Here is a 20077-nt window from a genome sequence, read left to right on the forward strand (position 1 = left end):
GGGAATACAGGGATAGGAAATATTAGCAGTACATCCCCATAGCCAGCCTGCATTAATTCATTTATATAGCAGAGGAGCGGATGTGGGACTGCAGGTTAATCTAATGCAATGCCACTTTTGTTTTGTAGAGTGCAGTTTGCACTTATTGACTGTCAAAAGCAAGTTAAAGTGCACAACCCTCCTATTTCTCCGGGCAAGATAGAAATATGAGCGGCTATTACGCTCTATCCCCTTCCTATGCAGGATGTAGGAAGTGGGGATGTTTGATTGCAGAACAGCCAAGCACTGCTTCTCCTCCTGGGCATTAAGGGAAGGGGTCTGCCTCTGCTTGGAACAGACCCAACCCCATCTCCTGTTGTGCTGGGGGTCTGCACGGGGGGTAGGGGGGGGTTAAAGCAATGGCCGCTCAGCTCCGGGTCTGCTGTGCCAGCAGGTGCGCTGAATTGCGCGCTAATGAAGGAGATGCTCGCCTAACTGCTACCTGATTAAAATGCTAATGCGGGGAGTTCGCTATCAGCTGTGTTGTTGCTGGGGGGTAGGGGGGTGGGATTGGGCTTTTCCCAGTTAGTTGGGCAGAGTTCGGCCCGCGAGGAGCACGGAGGAGCTCAGCACCTTGACTGCTACTTGTGAGGCTGAAAGAGGAGGAGGAGGCATCTGAGCAGAGCTCTGCAGTTTCTTCCACCTTCTTCGGGGTGTCCCCACCCCCTCTGCTTCCTTTCTCGTTCTGTCCCTGCGGCTGAGGGACCAGAGCAGTAGCAGCAGGTTTGACTGGTGGAAAGGAGGTGGCAGGGCCATGATCCCAGAGGACATTCAGAGACTCCTTGAAGGTAACCACCAATTCCTTCTTGCTGTTCTCCTTAGCAGGAAGGGCCTGCAGTCCTTACAGGGGAAGAGTCTGGAAGGCCTTTAGCATCTCACTGTGCTCATCCAGAGAGGGGAGTGGGAGGTCCACGGGAGTTACCTTTCCTCTACAGCTGATGGATGGCTTTATGGTCCTCAGGTTGTGCGTATGGCTTTCACATCCCTAATCCTGATGACAGAAGCATAGGGGATGTGGCTGCCTGTCCTGGTGCTCTCAGTGTTGTCTGAGTGCCAGGAGTTGGCGGGTGGGTCTGTGCCTGTGTTAGGAGAGGGGCAGCTCTTTGGTGGGCCCGGATGCTGTGTTTGTAGAGGAGGAGAGCATATGTAAGGTTGTGGGGTGTTTTCTGGTGTGATGTCCCCACCACGTGCCTTCCGTTAAAGCTTTGTGTGGGCTCTGCTGTGGAGTGTCACTGGGTGAGCCAAAGGGGCAGGCACACAACACAGGGTAGAATAAACTTGTGTGATGCAATGAGCCCCCCCCCAAGCTTTTGCTGCAGCTGTGGTAGTGGTGCCTCCTGGTTCTGGATGCTGTGCGGTGCTGTATGCATCCTTGGGGATGTGCAGAGCAAGCTGGTTGTGGTGGGGGTACAGGAGACCTTCAACCCTGCTCAGAATGGAGCATAGACTGAGAAAGCAGTGCCAGCTTCGAGCTTCGCTTCTGCTTGCTAAAGTGAAGGTGACCTCCTGAGGCCTCATATATGAGGGAAGGAGCTGTGATGGTTGGCAGCATCACTTCCCTGTAGGCATGAGATGGAGATTCTGGGCAGTTCTGCAGGTTTTCCTGATTTCTCTGCAAACCTGAGTGGCTGGACAGACCCCTTCCCACTGAAGCAGTGGGTCAGCCCTCCAGAAACTGGGCTTACCTCATCTGCCACGCTGTGCTTTGCAGCTGTGAATGAGTTCTGCACAGGTGTGAAAATAATTGCTTTCTGTTTCTTTGGTGTTGTCTTGTGGGGTGAATTTATGCTAACAGGGGAACCTATACTCAGGGTTGGTGGTTTTTTCTTTCCAGCATTGCCTTGCTTTCTGCAGGCACCTCTGCTCACGTGCTGACTTCCTCCTGCCCTGCTGGCTCTCACTGACCTCCCCATACGTAAAGCCTGAGCAGCAGCACTGCAGGCTGAAGCAGCAGCCTTAGCCCGTTGCTGCAAGTGTGCGTGCTGCTGGCGCATCCTGTTGCTGTAGGTGCAGACAGGTGGTGGGAAAGAGCTGTTTGCATTCTGCTGCTCGATGCTCTGAGCTGTTGCGTTTGAGCCTGACCCACTCTGCCTTGAGGTTTCATGACCTTTAGTTTCCTGTTGCTCATCTCCTGACAGCACCAGCCCCTGTCATATCATAGAATGGCCTGGGTTGAAAAGGACCTCAAGGATTATGTAGTTTCAACCCCCTGCTATGTGCAGGGTTGCCAGCCAGCAGCCCAGGCTGCCCAGAGCCACCTCCAGCCTGGCCTTGAATGCCTGCAGGGATGGGGCATCCACAGCCTCCTTGGGCAACCTGTTCAGTGTGTAACCACCCCCTGGGTGAAAAACTTCCTTGTAACATCCAACCCAAACCTCCCCTGTCTCAGTTTAAAACCATTCCCTCTATCCTATCACCATCCACTTTCATAAACAGCCGTTCCCCCCTCCTGTTTATACTCTCCCTTCAAGTACTGGAAGGCCACAGTGAGGTCTCCCTGAAGTCACCCCAGCTCTGAGTTCCTTCCAGTCCCAGTTACAGCACTCAGAGCACACAACCTCCCAGCCCATCAAAGCTCCCTCCCAAATGTGTTGTGTCTTCCCCCAGATGTAGGTGTGAATTCTCCCCTCTGCTTTTCAATCGTGGGGGCTTTGGTGCAGTTCACCCTTTGCCATTTTTGATGTGCAGTGCTTTATTGTTTGCTGCTGACGCTCCTGTAAACAACTCATTTCTGCACCTGCCACCTTCCTTTAACTGAGATTATTTTCTTGTTAGCTGACTGTTTTTAATTGAAGGCTTCAGATCTCCTTCTAAAGCACAGCCTTTGTTTGCTGACAAGTAGAGCAGGCTATGAATGGAGATTAATTGCATGTCACATACCTCTGTATCAAACTTGCTGTGTCTTAACAATCTGTACAGTCTCGAGGCCTTCCAGGGGCTGAGGAGGTTTCTTGCTATGCAGGAACCAGAGGAGCTTGAGCTCATCAGGTTTTCAAACTGCACTACAGGAAGAATTCGTATGGGCCATAATGCCTGCTTCCCTATATTAAGCTTTGTTCCATAGTGCAGGGCTGTATACAAGGTGCCCAAAAGGCCAGTAGCCAATGCCTGGCTCCCAACAGCCCTGCTGTTATCACAGAAGACATCTCTGAGGTTGCAGTGGTTGAAAGCTGAGCTACCCTATATCTTCTCTACGTTGCAGTGCTTCTGAATGCTGATTGCCTTATGTTTATGAATAGATGTGGTTGTGACGGTTTTATTACTCGGTTCCATGTCACAAATAAGCAGCCCAAGCTGTCGTTAATTGCACGGGGTTTCAGTTCTGGCTCAGTCCAAGGGAAGCAGGAGGTATTTCTCTTTGTTTTGCACAGATTTCCTCTGAAGGCTGAAACAGAGGTTCCTAAAAATGTGATTTATCTCTGATGAATCCAGGGCTCCTGCTCTTCTTTATAGAAGTTAAAGGCAGCCTGACTGTACTTTCCCTTCCCCTACCTGACCCCTTCATCCCAGAGGGGGGGGGGGGGGGGGTCTGCAAGGCCCTTCTCTTGCAGAGTTTGGGCAGCAGAGAGGACAGAAGAGATGCTGCCCTGCGGGAGTGTGACTGCATCTGCAAAGCATAACAGAGCCAGGAGCTGCTGCCTCCAAGGTGAGCAGCCTTAGTGCTGCTTCAAAAATAAGCAAGCAAGCGCTGTGTTCTGTGGGGGCTGTTGGGCTCCAGGCAGGGCTGGTGCAGCCTTCTGACCCCCAGCTGTCTTGGTTAGCATCCTGGAAACATGAATGCAACCTCACGGATGCTTGAGGTGTCTGCACTCTGTGTTGATAGGATGGGAAACTGCAGCAGGGGCTGTGTGAAGCAGCAGGCAGTGGTGGAGCAGAGCAGCTAGCTCAGCATTGGCTTCCATCGCTTTGGCGCTGCGGTTCTGAGGGACCCGAGTTGGCTTTCAGATGGCAGACGAGTAGAAAAGAGCAACAAGTGTTGGGGTGTGGGCATGGGGGAGACACACACACGGCCTCTAAATACCTTTCAGCTCTGCTCGTTGAGTGATGATTAACCCAGAGATTTAGTGCTGCCATTAAAAGGTTATTTACTCACCGGAGTGGGGCGGCTGTGACATAATTCTTACAATGCAGCGTGCTGCGTGTGGGATTAAAGTGGATGACTGCAATTGCCTCTAGAAGCTCTCCTGAAGCACTTGATGAAATCTCAACTGCTTTCTTTCCCCCCTCCCCTCTTACCTTTGGTAGCTGCAGGAAATGAAAGGGAGAGTCCTGTAAACTTTCGGAGTGGATCACAGCGAGCAATCTATAAACATCAAGAATATAACGTTACTGACAAGCAGTAAAACTAACATTGGGGTGATTTACTCCGGAGCTGCTTACATATTGCTCTTCCTGATCCACTTGGAGAGTTTATGGTTAGGCTTTCTTTTTCATTTCCTGGTGCTATAAACATCGTGGCTGGCTCTGAAAGGGCTCTGCCTGCTTTGCAGGAGGGACTGCAGCTCCGCTATAACTTATCCAGCAGCTGATCTGTGCTGACATGGCAGCAAGTAAATACCATATTGCAGCTGATGGCATACTCACGGAGCTCATCTGTGCTTAAAAAGGGCAGAAGAGCAGCTGATGTTGGCCCAGTTTGTGGTTCTTGTTTGCTCTCGTTGCAGCCTGCCAGGGTTTCTCTTGCTGACTGATTTCTACAGTGCTGTCCTAAAGCTGATTTGTGCATAGTAAACTGTCCCCTCAGCCTCCATCTCTTCTTGCAGCAAGCTTCTCAGAGCAAGCTATGTTCTTTGTGCCCAGATATGTGTACTTGGTTATTTCTTACGTTCTTTGTAAGCAGTGCAAGTCTAGCACTGTTCGGTTGATCATAAGCTGGTGCTGTATCTTGGAGGGAGAATTAAAACAGTGTGGAGATGTGCTGAGAATGAAACTTAACTGAAGGAAAAGATCCAACAGAGCCTCCGTGGGACACCAGGCAGGGTCAGGGTGTTCTGATCTGATGCTTCTGTGCTCCTGGAGCTGCCATAACTGCTGCTGGATGTAGGTGTGGGTTTAGAGCAGCGCTGTGGATTTGTGCTCCTCCCCATCAGTAGAGGTGTGCCAGCTACGTGCTGCCATCAGAAGGGATGCGTTAGGGCACTTGGATGTCCTCAGGGCTTTCTTTGTGCTTCAGGCTCTGTTTCTTGGCCACAAGTGGTGGCTGTAGTGTGGGGCTGCGGACAATGAGGCACAGGTGGTTCAACTCTGCTTCCCGTGTGTTGAGAGCATCACTGTTAGGAGAGAGCTGGCAGGGACCTGGAGGAGTCTGAATTTGGCTAAAGTGCGCTTCTCAGCGAGTGCTCCGATGCAAAGTGGTGCTTTCAGCTGAACAGTTCCAGAAGTGAGAGCAGAGGGGTTGCAGAAAGCAGTGCCATGATCTGCCTGCACTCCTTCCCCAGGCTGCCGTGCTCAGCGCTGCGCCTCTCTGCTCCTCTTCATCACTGCAAAGACAAAGTGGGAAGGGAGCCCTGTTTGTGGGGATGCACATCTGTCCCACTCCCTGAGCACACAGCGTGCTCCGTCCTTGCTTCTGTCCTTCACTTCAGAAAGATGTGTTTCTCTTTTCCCCTCCAGCTCTCAGCCTTTCTTATTTTCATCCACCTGTTTATGACAAACAGAAGAGCTCGTGACTTTAGAAGGGGGAGATATTCATTTCTCCCGTGGCACTTTGATCTTCTGTGCTTGCAGGTAGAGGAACTGTTTTGTTAAGGAGCTATAAAGGTTCCTGGGGTGTGCTGAGTGGTGCTGGCTGCTGTAGTGGCAGCTGAAGCATAAGGAGCTGCAAGTCTTGCGAGCAGGATATTAAACTGCCATTAGTGTCACAGCATGGGGTGTGAATTAAAGGTTGGAGAGGGCTGTGGGTGCACAGCACCACAGCTTTGAAGCCAATCTTTGCTAGGGGAAACCAGCAGTAAAGCTGCCGGAGCACAGGGATGATGAGGCTTTCATTCACAGAGCAGGTGTGGTTGGAAATGTTCTGTTTTTCTAAGAGGCTTCTGTAAGGAGTGTAAATATTCATCCAAATAGAAGGCACTTAATCTGTCTGTAGTCTCTTTGTCTTTCAGTCCGGGTTGGCTTTCTACATGTAGCTGTGCTTTCCAAGTGAAAGAGTACCATATTGACTTCTGCCAAGGTGTTCTGTTGGGTGAGCACAGTGTATCTGAGCATTCATGGTGTGATATGTCTGTATGTGGGTGAGTGCACAACCAACCTGGTGTTCAGTGCCTGCTCCTTAGGAAGGTTATCCTGGTGAAAACCACGAGTTGGGATTTCCTTTGGGTGTTGGCAGATGCCTTACACCCATATTAGAAGTGTTCTGGATCCTCCTCTGAATGGCATCCCTTAAGGCTTCCATAGCAGCAGATTTTTAGGGTTTGGGGAAGCAGAGAGGTATATGGGAGGTGTTGGGTGCTGCACGCAGCAGTGTAAGGCAGTGGTTAATGAGTGAACGCACGTGGCACAAGAGTGGGGTTCAAGCAAGGCTTCTGACCTGAGCAACTCTTCTGTATGTGGGTGTCAGCAGGGGAGAGCCCCACTGGGAGCTGTGAATCCCAGTGTCTCGTGGTGGGCTGACAGTCTGTCTTCCTCAAATCTGCACCAGGGCTTTCTGAACCCTGAGATGCTGATGCTGTTCTCAGCCAAGGCCGGGTGCCATTAGCTGCCCGTTAGCTTTAACTTGCTTCTTGCCCTTCACTCAGATGTTGAGTGCTTCCTGGTGGATGGACTGCAGAATGAAAACTTGAGCCCTAAAGCAAGGGAGCAGAGGAACGCAATTCTCTTTGGCTTCCAGCAAGTCAAAGCCAGGTACGTGTTGTCTATGTCTGTGTCTTCTAATGAACAGTGCCATAACTTGGGATACTGCATGCTGCATTCAAGCAATGGGACAATTGGCCCATGCTTTGGGATATAATGGGCATTCAAGAGCTGGTATAATTGAGAGCATGCTGTGTCCTTCTATTTACATCAGCTGGCTATATGTGGTTGTCTGCAGAGTTATCATTGTCTGCCTTTGGAATCTGTTGTTTCTTAAAGCAGAAAACATGGTTTGGGCAGTATCTGTACAGCTCTTTGCATATGAATCTGATGCTCTTCTTCCTTCACCGTGGTGCTGTTGAGGACTTTGTGTATGGAGGGAAAATCCATTACTTGATGATGAGATATGTGGATAAATCAATACAGTGAGCAAAGGCTCACACTGCTGGCTTGCTGCTGAAAGTATCTATTCCATGTGTGGCTCCTGAGCCCAAACAGGCATTGCCTGTACTCTGACACAGTAAAAAGGAGAGATGCCTTCCTAAGTTAAATCTCTGATCTGGGTTCCGAAATCTGCTGACCTCAGCCTTGTTCAAGTCTTGAATGAGAATGGGAGCTGCATCACTTGGATCTGAGAGCAAAGCAGACAAAGGTGGTGCCGTGGTGCTAGGGGAAAATCAAGGAACATAAAACAGCAAACATGTTGCTGGAGGCTTAAATGGAACTTGAAGCCTCAGCTGCATTATATTTCTGGCTGGAAATGTGATGTATAGCTTGCTGTTAGTGCTCTAGTTAAAAGATATGAGTTGTGTCATTTGAAGTTAAGACCTGACAATAAAACTCGGGGTGGCTGACTGATGGAAGCATCCCGTTTAAATAAAACTGCTGTCAAGTCCCCGAGATGCAGAGAATTTTATCCTTTGGAAGGGCACAGCCAGATCCTATTCCCTGCAGTCCCACTGAAGAACTTTGCAAGATGCCCTGCTGTATCTTAATCGATCTTTCCTGCTGGCTAATTATGCATCAGTTTTACTCAGCAACACGGGACTGTGTAATTATCAGCCTGGGTTGCCCTGAATAATTGAAACAAACGGGATGCAGAAGATGGAAGCCTTTGGAAATGGGGCTGTGGTGTATCTAAGGGAGAAGAGGTGCATCCGGTGGTGCCTTGTGGTGCTGGGGAGGAACCCTTTGGTGTGGGTGCAGAGGGCTGGTGTGGCTTCTGAGGCATTGCCAAGTAGTGACCTTGGATGAAAAGAGTGGAGTAAGCAGGACTGTGAACATGAAGTATTCAGATGTTAAGGCAAGCTCTTATTTATTCCCAATGGTCTTGAGAGCACAGAACCTTAGAAGTGATATATCTTTGTATGATCCATCTTCAGGTCTCTCTTGAATGAGTTTTAAAACCAGTATTGTGGAGCCTGATAAATGTGTGATGTAACTTCTCTAACATAATGTATGTTAGAGAAGAAGCAGCTGTTGGAGCCAGAATCATAGAATGGCTTTGGTTGGGAGGGACCCCAAGGGCCATCAAGTTCCAACCCCCTGCCATAGGCAGGGCCACCAACCTCTAGGTCAAGTACTAGGTCAAATTGCCCAGGGCCCCATCCAACCTGACCATAAACTATAGGAGCGGAGATTTAGATTAGATATCAGGAGGAAGTTTTGTTCTGAGAGTGGTGAGGTGCTGGAACACCCTCTTCTTCTACAGCTATCTACCCTTGTAAAGAGAGTCCTGGGGCAAACGCTGGGTTCTGCATCATGGGATCAGCCTTTGGTTTTATCTCTCTATCAGCCTAAGAGGCATAAAGCTTCCAAAAGTGTCATCCCAATGAGCAGGAGATGCAGGGAAGCAGCCTTGGCATCAGGAGGGGATGTGATGCGCAGATCCTTCCCGGATGTTCAGGTCAAGATACGGGCACCAGTCCTGCTGCTTATTGAAACAGGTTGCCAGTAAGGGTGGAGGGGAAAGTGAGACCCATAGCAAAGAGCTCAGGGCCCTGCTGATTTCCTCCTTGTGTTTTATTGCTCGGTGGCATTTGGAAGCGGTGAGAAGAGCAGCGTACAAACGCTCTTCTTCTGCCCCGAGCCATTAAAGCAACGATTTGCGGCGGGAGATGACTGTAATGATGACTCTGTTTTTTATCTGAAAGGCTCTGAGCCAGCCCTGCTCCTGGTGGGGAGCACAGGTCTGTCCCTTTGGGGCTTCCTGTGGCTTTGTGGCTGCTGCTCAGGAAATCAGCAGCAGTCGCGCTCAGGAAGCGCTGCATAACGCAGTGTAAGGTTTCATTGTTTGGGTTCATCATGGACATAAGTAAACTGCTGAACTACCAGGGAGAGACGCCCGGTCTCTGAAAGGGAAGAGCTTCATCTCAGCTGGTTACCCTGAGCCGCTCTCATAAGTGTTCCTGGAACTTCAGGTCTTTGTATGGCAGCTGGTCTTTGTATGGCAGCATTCCCCATGGCCTCATAACTGCCCCCAGCCAGGAGGGCCCTGATGGCTGTAATAGGAACAAGTGCTGGGGCTCTGTCTCCACGTGCTACCTGGGAGGATATATTGTTCCCCTCTTGCCAGGATGAGCGCGGTAGGTAGGGGCTGCGCTGTGTCTGCAGGTTATATATATTTTTCAAGGCAGTCGATGGTATTTCTGCTCAAGGAGCTGTGTTGGAGGCGCTGCTGCAGTGCTTGTGGGAAGGCTGTCACCGTGCAGCTGAGTTATGAGTCCCTGTGCTGTTTTACTTTCAGGAACCATTTGGTTATTTAAAACGTGCCGTTGCATTGAAAATACGTGGTGTTTTCCTTCGGTTTCCCCCTCTCTTTGCAAACTCGGATCCTATTCCACCTTCTGATCTCGTATGCAAAACCTGGCGGTACAAACATCATTTTTTTTCCTAATCTTTTTGTTGTTAATAATCTCCTCTACTTTTGTTGCTTTCCCCAACTGCATCCATCAGATAAGCCGTAGAGTGCAGCTGGAGGCACGGTGCCCAATAGGACAGTGACAGCAGCATCAACGCCTTGACCAAAGCCTGAGGATGCTGCTCTGGTGCTGCATGGGAAAGCAAAATGTCATGGGTAGAACTTGCTAAAAAAAAAGCAGCTTTTGTTTGAGGAAGGGCAGGGGGAGGATGCTGTGCCAGGGTGGAGTTGTACTCATCTTCCAGAAACCCCAGAGCTTGTCAGTTGCTTCTGTTTTAGGTCGGTTGGTGCTGAGGCTTTGTTTCAAGCTGTTCCTTGGGAAGATTGCTGCTGTTTCTTATGTCTTAGCAAAGGCAGCTGCAGAGTGAGCAGCAGATGTCCAACACCTGGAAGGAATCGGATACATGGCTCTGCTCAGGAGCACAGACCTGTTCTTGTCCTTTGGCAAGAGCAGCAAGCAAAAAAGGTGTCATCTTGCTGTTAAATGACCTCAACTCAGCATTTAGACAGTTCTGGAGCAGTTAGGATGGCAGGGGGTGAGATGGTGAGAATGGGATTCACTTATGAGTATGGAGATAAATAGTACCTCCATCTCTGTAGAGGCAGGGAGTTGTTTAAACTCCCTCTTGGAAGGCAGGTTTGCACTGATGGATACAAATTCTTAGTGTGTGTTTTTTTTCCTGTAGTAGTGCTAAAAGGAGAATCCCAAATTGGGATCCTGTAAGGATCACTGAGTCCAACTCCTGGCTCCTCTAAGGCGGACCTGTCCTATACCAAAGCAGAAATAAAGGGAAAAGGGCTTAATTAATGGCTGTTTCTCATATATACCCCTTAGGAAATCCAGAGTAGGCCCTGAAGCTCTACCTGCAATTTGCATGGCTGCAAGTGGAAGCGTAAGGATAAACCCAAACCTCTGGTGTGGGGGTCCTTGGGTTGTGCTGCGAATCTCAGCAAGCCATGGCAGTGTGTGGCTTGTGTGTGCTGTCACATCATTGTGCTGCTGGTTTTACTGGTTTATGAGTGCAGCTGAACTGTTGCTGCTTCACACGGATCCTGGGGTTGAGCTTGATGCTGCAGTATTGCATTAAATCAGATGCTGCTATGGGGCTGTAAATGGCTCACAAATGGAGGTGCATCCAAAACTTTGCGTAAAGCAGAGCGGTTGGCCTGCTGTAGTGATCTTGAGTGCATTAACTGCCATCTACTGCTTCCATTTCAACTCTATTCCAGAAGTTTGGAGATTGAAATTAAAGAAAACAGGATTTGGGGGTAATTTTGCTTCATTAGTGTAAACTCACTGCCTGCAGCTCATTATGCTGAATAATGTGCAATACAGAGATGAGAAGAACTTAAGGATGTGACCTTATGGGCAGATAATTGAGCTCAGCACATTAACACCAGGGCTGGTCTGCAGTCCCACCACGTTGTCCTTCATTAGGACTGTGCTGTGTGTGAGCAGAGAGGCATTCCCTCTGTTACCAACGCTCCAATGGAATACTGACTTCTCATTAAGGTCTGGTGGAGGTTTTAGTGAAGATTTTTTTTCCCCTCCTTCCTTTGGAGAGAGATGAGGAAAAGGAATTCTTTGCATTCAGGGGACCAAATTCAATCCAGCTGTTATCACATCCTACCTGTTTTTATACCTGGGGTGAATGCAGCCCCTCACTCTGCCAGTAAAGCAGTTTGGTGCCGTTTGGCTTCGGCCCCTTTCACTAATTCCCATCATTTCCATTCCAGCTGATAAAATTACCCCCCTTCTTTCACCATCCATTTCCTGGTGAATGCGTTGTTAATCTGAAACCCGAGGACTGTAAATGATTGAAATTGTGTAACCAGAGTCTCTGCCTATCTGCTGCTGCTCCTGTGGCATTTAGCTAGGAGATGCATTTGAGCTGGTTTGTAACAGGCTCTGCTAATGGTGAGCTCCCCAACCCCCTTTTCTTTTCTTCCTGTGCTTGAAATCTCGTACAGCATTGATTTTTTTAATCATTTTTTTTTCTTGCAAACATTTAAAAAGCAGCAAATATTGTGCACCAAACAAATTAGTCTGCCTTGGTATATCTAATTTAACAGCTGTGGTGATATTAGTGTTCTTAATTGGACAAGAAAAGGCCGGAAATTTGATTGAAACCTGACTTCATTGCATGGTTCCTGCTGAAATGGAGTCTGAGAGGAAAGTGGGGTTTAGGCTCTATAGATGTTAAAGCTGCAAAGAGACCATTATATCCATCAAGTTTGACCCCTGGCATAATACAGACCGTAAGATCTCAGAAAGCTGTTTTGCTTCCAGCCCCAAATGGATCTGCTTTGAATCCATCAGCTCTGGGATGTGGCAAAGGGGTGCACATTGGTCAGCCAGCTCACCCTGTGGGATGAAGGCTGGGTGTCGTCGTGTGTCTTAATTGCACTTCTATGCCACTGATGGAATTGGTGACTTTCCTGCTTGGAGTTTGGCTCCTGCAGGGAGCAGTCCCAGATCAGTCGGTCCCGGCAGCATTGCTGTCTCCAGGTAATGGCTTCTGAGTGCAAGAGCTCAGCACAGCACATTGCTGCTCTCCTGAAGGTGAAGCCTTACCCCCACTCTGCTGCTCCTTTTGGCCCCAGAGCTGGGAAATGTTAGTTCTGGCCAGAGGCAGAAACTGCAGAGGGTTCTCCTTGGGAAGGAGGCGTTCTGGCAAACTCTGTGACTCAATTTCCCCCTGCAATGTGACAAAACCACTTTCTTTCCCTCATGACCTGTCACCCTTTGAGGTCTGTTTATACAGTTGAGTTGCAAGCTTGATTGGGGCCCGTTGGAGACGCAGCCACCCCGAGACTGATGAATTAGGGCTGGGATGTGCATGTTTCTCAGGAGCAAAGCACATAAACCCTTCCAGACAAGTGACACTCACTCATGTTTGCTTGGTGAGTCACCTCAAATGCTGCACGATCACGAGGAAGGCTTCGTGTTTCCAATGGAACCAATCTGTGGCTTCTTCCTGTCTGGCCCCAAAATATGCCCCGATGAGGTGAGAGAGGTGGGTGGTTCACTGCAAACTATGTGGGGGAAATGCTGATAGGATGGCTTTTGTTAAAGTCCTGGCAGTGCAGTGCTCATTCTTTGGCTTTGTGATGGAAATTGGATATCCTCTACGTATCGCATCAAAATCCTCCATGGGTTCCTTCGAGCTGGCTTTGCTGAAGGTAGTTAATCATATGGCAGGAGGTATTTCCATCCCTCTCCACTTCAAGGTCTGAGGTAGCCCAGACCTTTGTATTTTCTATGCTATTTCCTATGCTTTGAGTGCTGCCCTTCTGAGGGGGCTCCTCTTGTAGCTGTTGGATGGATGCATTACTACCTGGAGAAAGGGAGTGGGAAGAACGCACACCAAAGCTCATCCTTCCCTCCCCAGTGCAACCTTTAATACATACAAAGGGCTTGGGGGAAAGGATGTATTTAAGCTCAGTGAACAAACTGGAAATACTGTGCCACCCTCAGTGGGTGCCCTGCAGTCTCCCAGTCTTTGTGTGGCAGGTGAAGGAATTCAACCCCCACTTTAATCTCCCATAAGAACATCTTACGTATGATCCCGACTGACTCTGAAAACCCTTTCATTCTCTGCTTCAGCCTTTCCAGAGTGGAAATGATCAAACCAGGAGTTGAAAGACTCATCCTGATCTGATGAGATAAGAATTTTGACTGTTTCCTTATGCCTCAGTGAAATAAATAACCAAAAGCAACGCATCTTTTTGGTATTTTTTTATATCCCTCCCCCTCTTTGATTTGATCAGAGTGAAACTAACGTGGGCTTGCTGGTCCAGTAGGAAATGGAACTCAATTTTACATTTTTTTAAGCCATTTTACTGTATTAAAAATGACAGAGGTTAGAAACAAAGCTCTTATACTTTTATTGAACTGGAATGAGAAGTGACAGAAAATCATTTTGGTCCTAGTGCAGTAAATGTTATCACTAAAACATGTTCAGGGGAGATTAGGACAGTCTCTCAAGCACAGGAGACAAAAGTTCACCAAACGAGAAGTGATTTCTCTGTCCTTGTCTTGGGATCAGTGTCTGCTCAGGAGATGAGAGTATCCCTCCAGCATTGGTGGCTGCTGGGTTTGGGGATGGAGGGGGTTGGGGTGCGGAGGGGGAATGAAGACTTTGGGGTTCTGCATGTTGTGGAGTAGGGAAATAAAGGCATGGAGCTGCTCTGACCTTAAGCATGTCCTGGGATGGGAAGAGGAGGTGCAGCTGCCATAGGGTGCATAGGAAAGAGTTGGTAATTAATAGGGGACTGCTGCCAAGAGCACCCAAGGACCAAGGGGTATCTGCAGCCCTTTCTACCTGCTGGTATGGCTCCTTCTGATGGATTTAGCTGTTATTTATCACCATAGGAGCCCATTCTCCCAGAAAAATCCCTTGGCTGCACGTGTTTTCTTTTCCTTTTTGTCCAAAGAAAACGAGACAAATAAATATTATGCCCTTAATCAGAATTCTGTTGTTGTTTTCTAATTAATCTGTGTCAGTAGCTTGAATGTTTGTATTAAATCATTTTCTTCATGAAAGCTTTTAATGAGTAAACAAATTGATTGGATTTTTACAGACTGGATTCTTGCCACTGATGCCTATAGACCAACCCTTTGTTATTCATTTTTCCTGTGAATGGGTCACTTTGTGGTTTCTCCCAACTCCTTGATCTGTTTCCAAACTGTGCCTATGCTGTTCCACATTAAAATGATTCATGCTATAGCCAAAGGCGTTCTCAGAAGCGCTGTGAGAGAGAAATCATGGAGGATTTCTTTCCACCATGGGGGATTTCTTTCCACCATGGCCATCCCTACGGTGGATGTGTGTGTGTCCAGACCTCTGAACATGAAATGCTGTGTGTGAGGTCCTTGCTGGGCAGGAGATGCTGCTGCACACCACTCTGGGCTTTTAGGTACTGTTGCAGGAGAATTAGGAAGCATGGGTTGGTGATGGGCATCCCGTGGGTTTTCATATTCGTGGCTCTGCAGGGAGGTTTTTGCAGTTCTGGGTCAGTGATCTTCCTGTGCTGCTAAATGAGGGCAGTACCTCTGCTAGATGGAAATGGGCAACGAGCAGAGGGCTGGGATGGGAGGAGGGGGAGGAAAACAAGAAAGAAACTGGAAGACACAGATGCGGAGGCTGATCAGGGCACCTCAGTATGTTCAAGTGTGGTGTTGAGTTCCTAATGTGACCTGCTCTCAGAAGAGCTGCAGGACAGATTGCATCCCTGCAAGCAGCTCTTTGCAGTTGAGGCTGTCAAGGGAATGGCCATGGAAACCTCTCTGCTTTGAGAAAGACCTGCAATAAGAGGAGGATGCTGAGAGCCTTTGAAGCTCTTGCAAAGGAGGGGATCTGGTTAGCAAAAGGGGGTTCCTTAGGTTGCAGAGGATGTCCTGAGGCCAGCTAGCATCAGTAGGACTTGTGCTTCCTCGAGATGTTTCTTGCACGAAATACACTGAGTCCATTCACTGGATTCCTGGCAGTGTGTCTGGTGTAATTCTCCCATCTGTCACTTATTCATCAGGCTGGAAAAAAAAGTCATTGCAAAAATCATATATGCTTATGCTTGCCTCTTTCATTTATTTATGTATTTTTGTCTTGTAGGTACCACTTGGAGTTTCTGCCCCGAGGTGAGTACAAGCTGGTGGGAGGGAGGGGGGATTCTCACTGTTTGGGGACTGGGGAGCAAGGGAGGGCTGGCTGTGTGTGTGCTGGCTTCTTTGCAGGGTTGACAAGGAGAAGAGCTTAAAATGAACATGGAGCTGTGTGTGGGGCAGCTCTTAGGGATGGAGAGGTGCAAGGCTGTGGTAAGGGCTATGGCAGGAGCCAGAGTGGGTATTCCTCTTGGGTACAAGCCAGTTTTTCCTATCAAGAGTGAGTAAATGGATGGGGCTTTGAGTGATGGGTCCAGTGGAAGGTTGCCCTGCCTATGGTGTGGGGTTATGGTCACTTCCAACCAAACCACTCTATGGGTAGTACAAATATGCTATGGAATAATACAAAAATGTGTGCTGCTGACATCAATATCTTGGACAAGCCCAGGTAATGTTCCTATTCAACTCCTGTCTCCAGAACAGACTTGAGGTTCAGAAAAGACAGCATATTCCTGTGGCCATTGACTTGGAGGCAAACACTGTAGGGTATCCTTCAGCATGCTGCTTCCGATCTTATTGCTCCTGTGTTAAACCTGAACTTGACGTTGAGTCAACCTCCAGGTGCAGACAAACAGCCAGGCTGTAAATTCCTCAGGACCACGACCATCCCTTGTTATGTCTGTTAACAAGCTGGGAGATCCTGCTCACCACTTTGATCTCTGTTTCTGCACTAATGTGAGCAGTGATTTAGGCTTTGCAGGGTGCCTGCAGGTCGCCAGCAGTGTCAGTGAGTACTTCTGCACATCCAGGGCAGCTGATGGATATGCATTACCTCAGGGCTGACCTGGAGCTCCTTTGACTCCATATGGGGTTGGTGTAGTTGAGCTCTGATTCCCAGTTTAGGACATCAGGGTGCAACCAGGCTATGGCAAAGGCGTGTGGGCTTACTGCAAGCAATGACTGCAGTAGGTGAGCACAAACAAGGATCTGCCAGCGCTCAGACAAGATGGGAGCTGGGGCTGTAATAAAAACCCCCGGGAGCATTCCGAATCAGCTAATCCTTCATTTACCCCAGGAATAAATTCCAGTACGTTACCTCCTTGATCAGGGCCCACTTCCAGCACATCCTGCCTGTCTGGCAGCACAGAAATGCAGCAGTGCTGCAATTCCCCTTAGAACAGTGTTATCACATTTTAATATGAGCCTCAGTGCAGCCTCGGTGCTTCTAATTGCTTTCAAACCATTGTTTTCGTGCGTTCGGTTGATGAACCCAGCATCTGGCATCATTTGAGAAAGTACAACAGACAGCTGTGCTCAAAATTAAAAAAAAAAAAAAGAAGTGAGAAAGGATTAGAAGACATAAAAGGGCTCAAAATTAGTCGCGTTTTGCTTTTGGTTCTGAAAGTTCATCCAATTCAGAGGGTGGAAGAGGAGGAGGAGGAGGGATGTGCTTTTGTTCTGTTGGAAACATCGTGTCCTTTTATGGAGCTGGAAAACCTAAATAATGGGAGGAAGATGGGTTGGTAGAACTGCAGAGTTGGTTTGTAAATGGAGTGTGCAGCTCATGGCAGGGCTGCATGGAGTTATTGCAGTTGGGTCTTGAGGTGCGTAGCAAACTGAACTCACCCCACTGCCATTTTGGAGATCCAAGGCTGTCCTGAAGAAATCCATTAGAAATACAGCAAAACGTGGGCTGGGACGTCGCCTTGGCTCCAGGGAATGATGCTGTGGGAGAAGGAGAGGTGGTGATGGGACCTGGTGTGTGCTGGGGGGGGGGAGAACTGGAGAATGAAGAACTGGAGAATGAATGTGGGGCTTTTAGAAGGCCCTCACGTGAAACCCTCATGTGAACGTATGGGTAAGAGGATTGCATGAGTTTTCTGTCTAGCTGCAAATCGAATAATAGGTTGATGGGGAGGGGGTGAAAGGGAAGGGCTGATGCTTAGAAGGTTTGGGATTCTCCTACCAGATGCTCATCTTAAGACCAAAACCTCAATGGTTGTAGCTTTCTCACCATGTTGGGTTCTGGTACTGGCCCAAATTAATCATCATTAATCATTAGTCACGCTTGATATCTCCCAGCAAGCAGAAAAAGCAGTAGTGTTGAGGATGGGTTGGGTAGAGCAGTCCAGTTTGAGAAGGATAGAGCTGAGCAGAGTGCAGTGCACCCGGGGATGCTGTTGATTGCAGTGTGGAGGTGCAAGCTATGGGTGCCATGCTCTTTTGGTGCTTTTGGAACAGAGCACAAGAGTGATTCAGTTCCTTTTGGAGGAGGGTTGACTGCGTATGTGAAGCATTTCATGCCCCTTGGATATTATATGCATGCACAGCCCTGCTGTCTTGCAGCAACCTCCTCTTTGTGGAATGAGAACCGAGGAAAGTTGGCCAAGAAAGTCCACCCAGGACCTGGATCTGCTCTGCCCCTCCCTCAGGTTGCTTTCTGTGCTTCTCAACACAGAACTGAGTGCAGGGGGAAACGTTCTGCATCAGCTTTGAGCAGAAAGGAGTGGTGTGAGGGAGCAGCACCAGGCCATTCTGGGGTACTGCAATGCATTGGGATCCATGGAGGGAGGGGGAAACTGCAGGCAGGAGGAGGTGGTTCACTGGGGAGAGGTGGGGAGCACAGCAGAAAGAAGGGTTAGGAAAGAAGAGAGGTGTTTGTGGCTAAGTAAGAGATGTCTGCAGCGGGGCTGAGATTCCAGCAAAGCCAAACGGGGCTCAGTATTTCTTCTTTCCATTGCATTTATGGGAGCACTTTCACTTTTTCAATCAAAAAATACATTCATTCCAAGTGGTTTTAAAACATCTGAACTTCTGCACGGGGCATTTCTGAATGGAAATGATCATTGAAGAGAACAGGTCTTGTTGTTCCCATTTCTTAAGCTGAGGGAAGTGAAGGCTCCAAATGTATTCCCAAAGCATTAGAAGGTCTACATCCAGGTCCAGCTCTCCTGATTCTCCCACCTCTGAGGCCTTCAGCTTCAAAGCTTCTCCCCCCTGCAGCAGGGAGGAATCAATAGAAGCGTATGGGAGGGAGGTGGGGATAAGGGATGCACCGGGGTAAAACCTGCCTTAAAATCAGGAGCCTTCGTGTTTCTCAGAAGGCTTAAGTAACTGTGCAAAGCCTTAGGCCCCTTCTCTCAAGGTATATACTATTGAGATGGAACACGTATTGTTTTACCTCTGTTGGCCTTGCTTGCTTTGGCTCAGATGCACAGTGCTTCATGGGTCACTAGCTGTTAAAGGGGCTGGATGCCATAGCAGTGCATGAGATATGCACACCCGAGGCACGCCCGCAGTTTCCTTTCATTAACTGGCATTTTACAATGGCCTCAAGTATCAGATTTATGAAGTAGCTTTCCTCTATGCAACCTCAAATCTATTGAATCAAACTGGATGGGAGACGGAACCGCTGCTCCCTGCTATTGCATACTTGGTTCATGTAGTTATGACAAGTACAAGTAGCAAATCATTAAAGCAGCAGAAACACCATCTTTACTGTAAAGATCCCCTTTGAAGCTGAGGCGGAGTGTTCCTGAATTAATGGAGTGCATGGTGATTTTCCTCAGTTTTATTTATAAAAAGGCCTCTTTGCATCCATGCCAAGAGCCTCCAGCTCAGTGGTAAGCAGGGTTCACGCACAGAAAGCCCCTCTAGATTGATGATGTGTTGGAAAAGGCAAGGGAAAAAATAGCAAATTGACAATATTTGTACCATATTGTGAAAATATCCATCCTATCACCATGCGTGGAATTCCCCTGCTTTATAAACACGAGTGCCAGCTCCAATCCTGGAGATGTCATAACACGGAGAGACAAAAAGAAAACACAAAACTTGGGTTAGAATGCCTTCTGAAGTCCGGGATGTGTTTGGGTGGTGTGTGGGACAGAGTTAATTAATGGAAAATAGAATATACACAAAGGCACATGTTCTTTAGGTTAGAAAAGAAAAGCTTTAACATCAACACTTCTGACAGCTCCCTTTGTCAGCACTGAGCTTTGCTTCCTGCAGCTCCAAGTATGCGGTTCTCCTCTCTGTGGGCATTATATCCTGGGCAAACTAGTCTATAAAGAGAGTGTTTCTAGCATCCAAATATCTCGTTTCATAGTTCTGTAGGCTCTGAGCAGCTGCATGGTGTTGCTTTTATGTGGGCTTATCATACAGTCATAGGATGGCCTGGGTTGAGAAGGACCATAATGATCATTGAGTTTCAACCCCTCTGCTGTGTGCCCTTATATAACATATACCCTTATAAGTGATGCTGGTACCTTATGCACAGATTTTGGAGGTGAGTAATGATTCTAAGAGCAAACCTGGGCTCCGTGGAGGGATGTGGGTGCTCCTATTGATGTCCACAGGTAGAAAAACCAAGAGATGTGCAACTTTGGCACCTCTGCTTTGTGTGTTGTGTGTTCAAAATGGAAGCCAAGCCCAAAACAAACCTCATCTGATTCAACAATAAGGTTTGTTGGCTTCACTCAGCTGCCAAATGAAGAACTTGTGGAACTTATAATAATAGGGTTGGGAAGCCAGGTTGCAGCCACCAGAGGTTTGGTTGGGTTATTCAGCACTCAAAGTCAAAACCCAATTCTCAAGGCCTGTGAGTGAATGAAGATGGCTTCCATGCTTTTCTAAACCAATCCATGACTTTAAGGCTTTCTGCAGGCTTTAGGAAAGTTTCTGGGTTTGGATTCCTATGCCTTCCTTAGAAAGCTCTGCTTCGT

At 48.2% G+C, this 20077-nt stretch overlaps 1 protein-coding gene across 8 annotated transcripts in view; it reads left to right on the forward strand.

The window, feature by feature from the left end:
• Window positions 1-746: 746 nt before the first annotated feature.
• The window catches only part of SKAP1 (src kinase associated phosphoprotein 1), a 125244-nt gene continuing 105913 nt past the window's right edge, over window positions 747-20077 (forward strand). For 6 of the 8 annotated variants that reach the window (XM_025144198.3, XM_040653310.2, XM_025144200.3 and 3 more), the window contains exons 1-3: window positions 747-827; window positions 6777-6882; window positions 15364-15389. In XM_025144198.3, coding sequence (XP_024999966.2) covers window positions 794-827; window positions 6777-6882; window positions 15364-15389 — 166 coding nt within the window. In that variant the 5' untranslated portion in view covers window positions 747-793. Of the gene's footprint in view, window positions 828-5652; window positions 5767-6143; window positions 6273-6776; window positions 6883-15363; window positions 15390-20077 lie in introns of all 8 variants that reach the window. The other 2 variants (XM_040653313.2, XM_040653314.2) reach the window with 2 other exon arrangements.

Source organism: Gallus gallus, chromosome 27, assembly GCF_016699485.2.
Source record: "Gallus gallus isolate bGalGal1 chromosome 27, bGalGal1.mat.broiler.GRCg7b, whole genome shotgun sequence".
Lineage (NCBI taxonomy): Eukaryota > Metazoa > Chordata > Aves > Galliformes > Phasianidae > Gallus > Gallus gallus.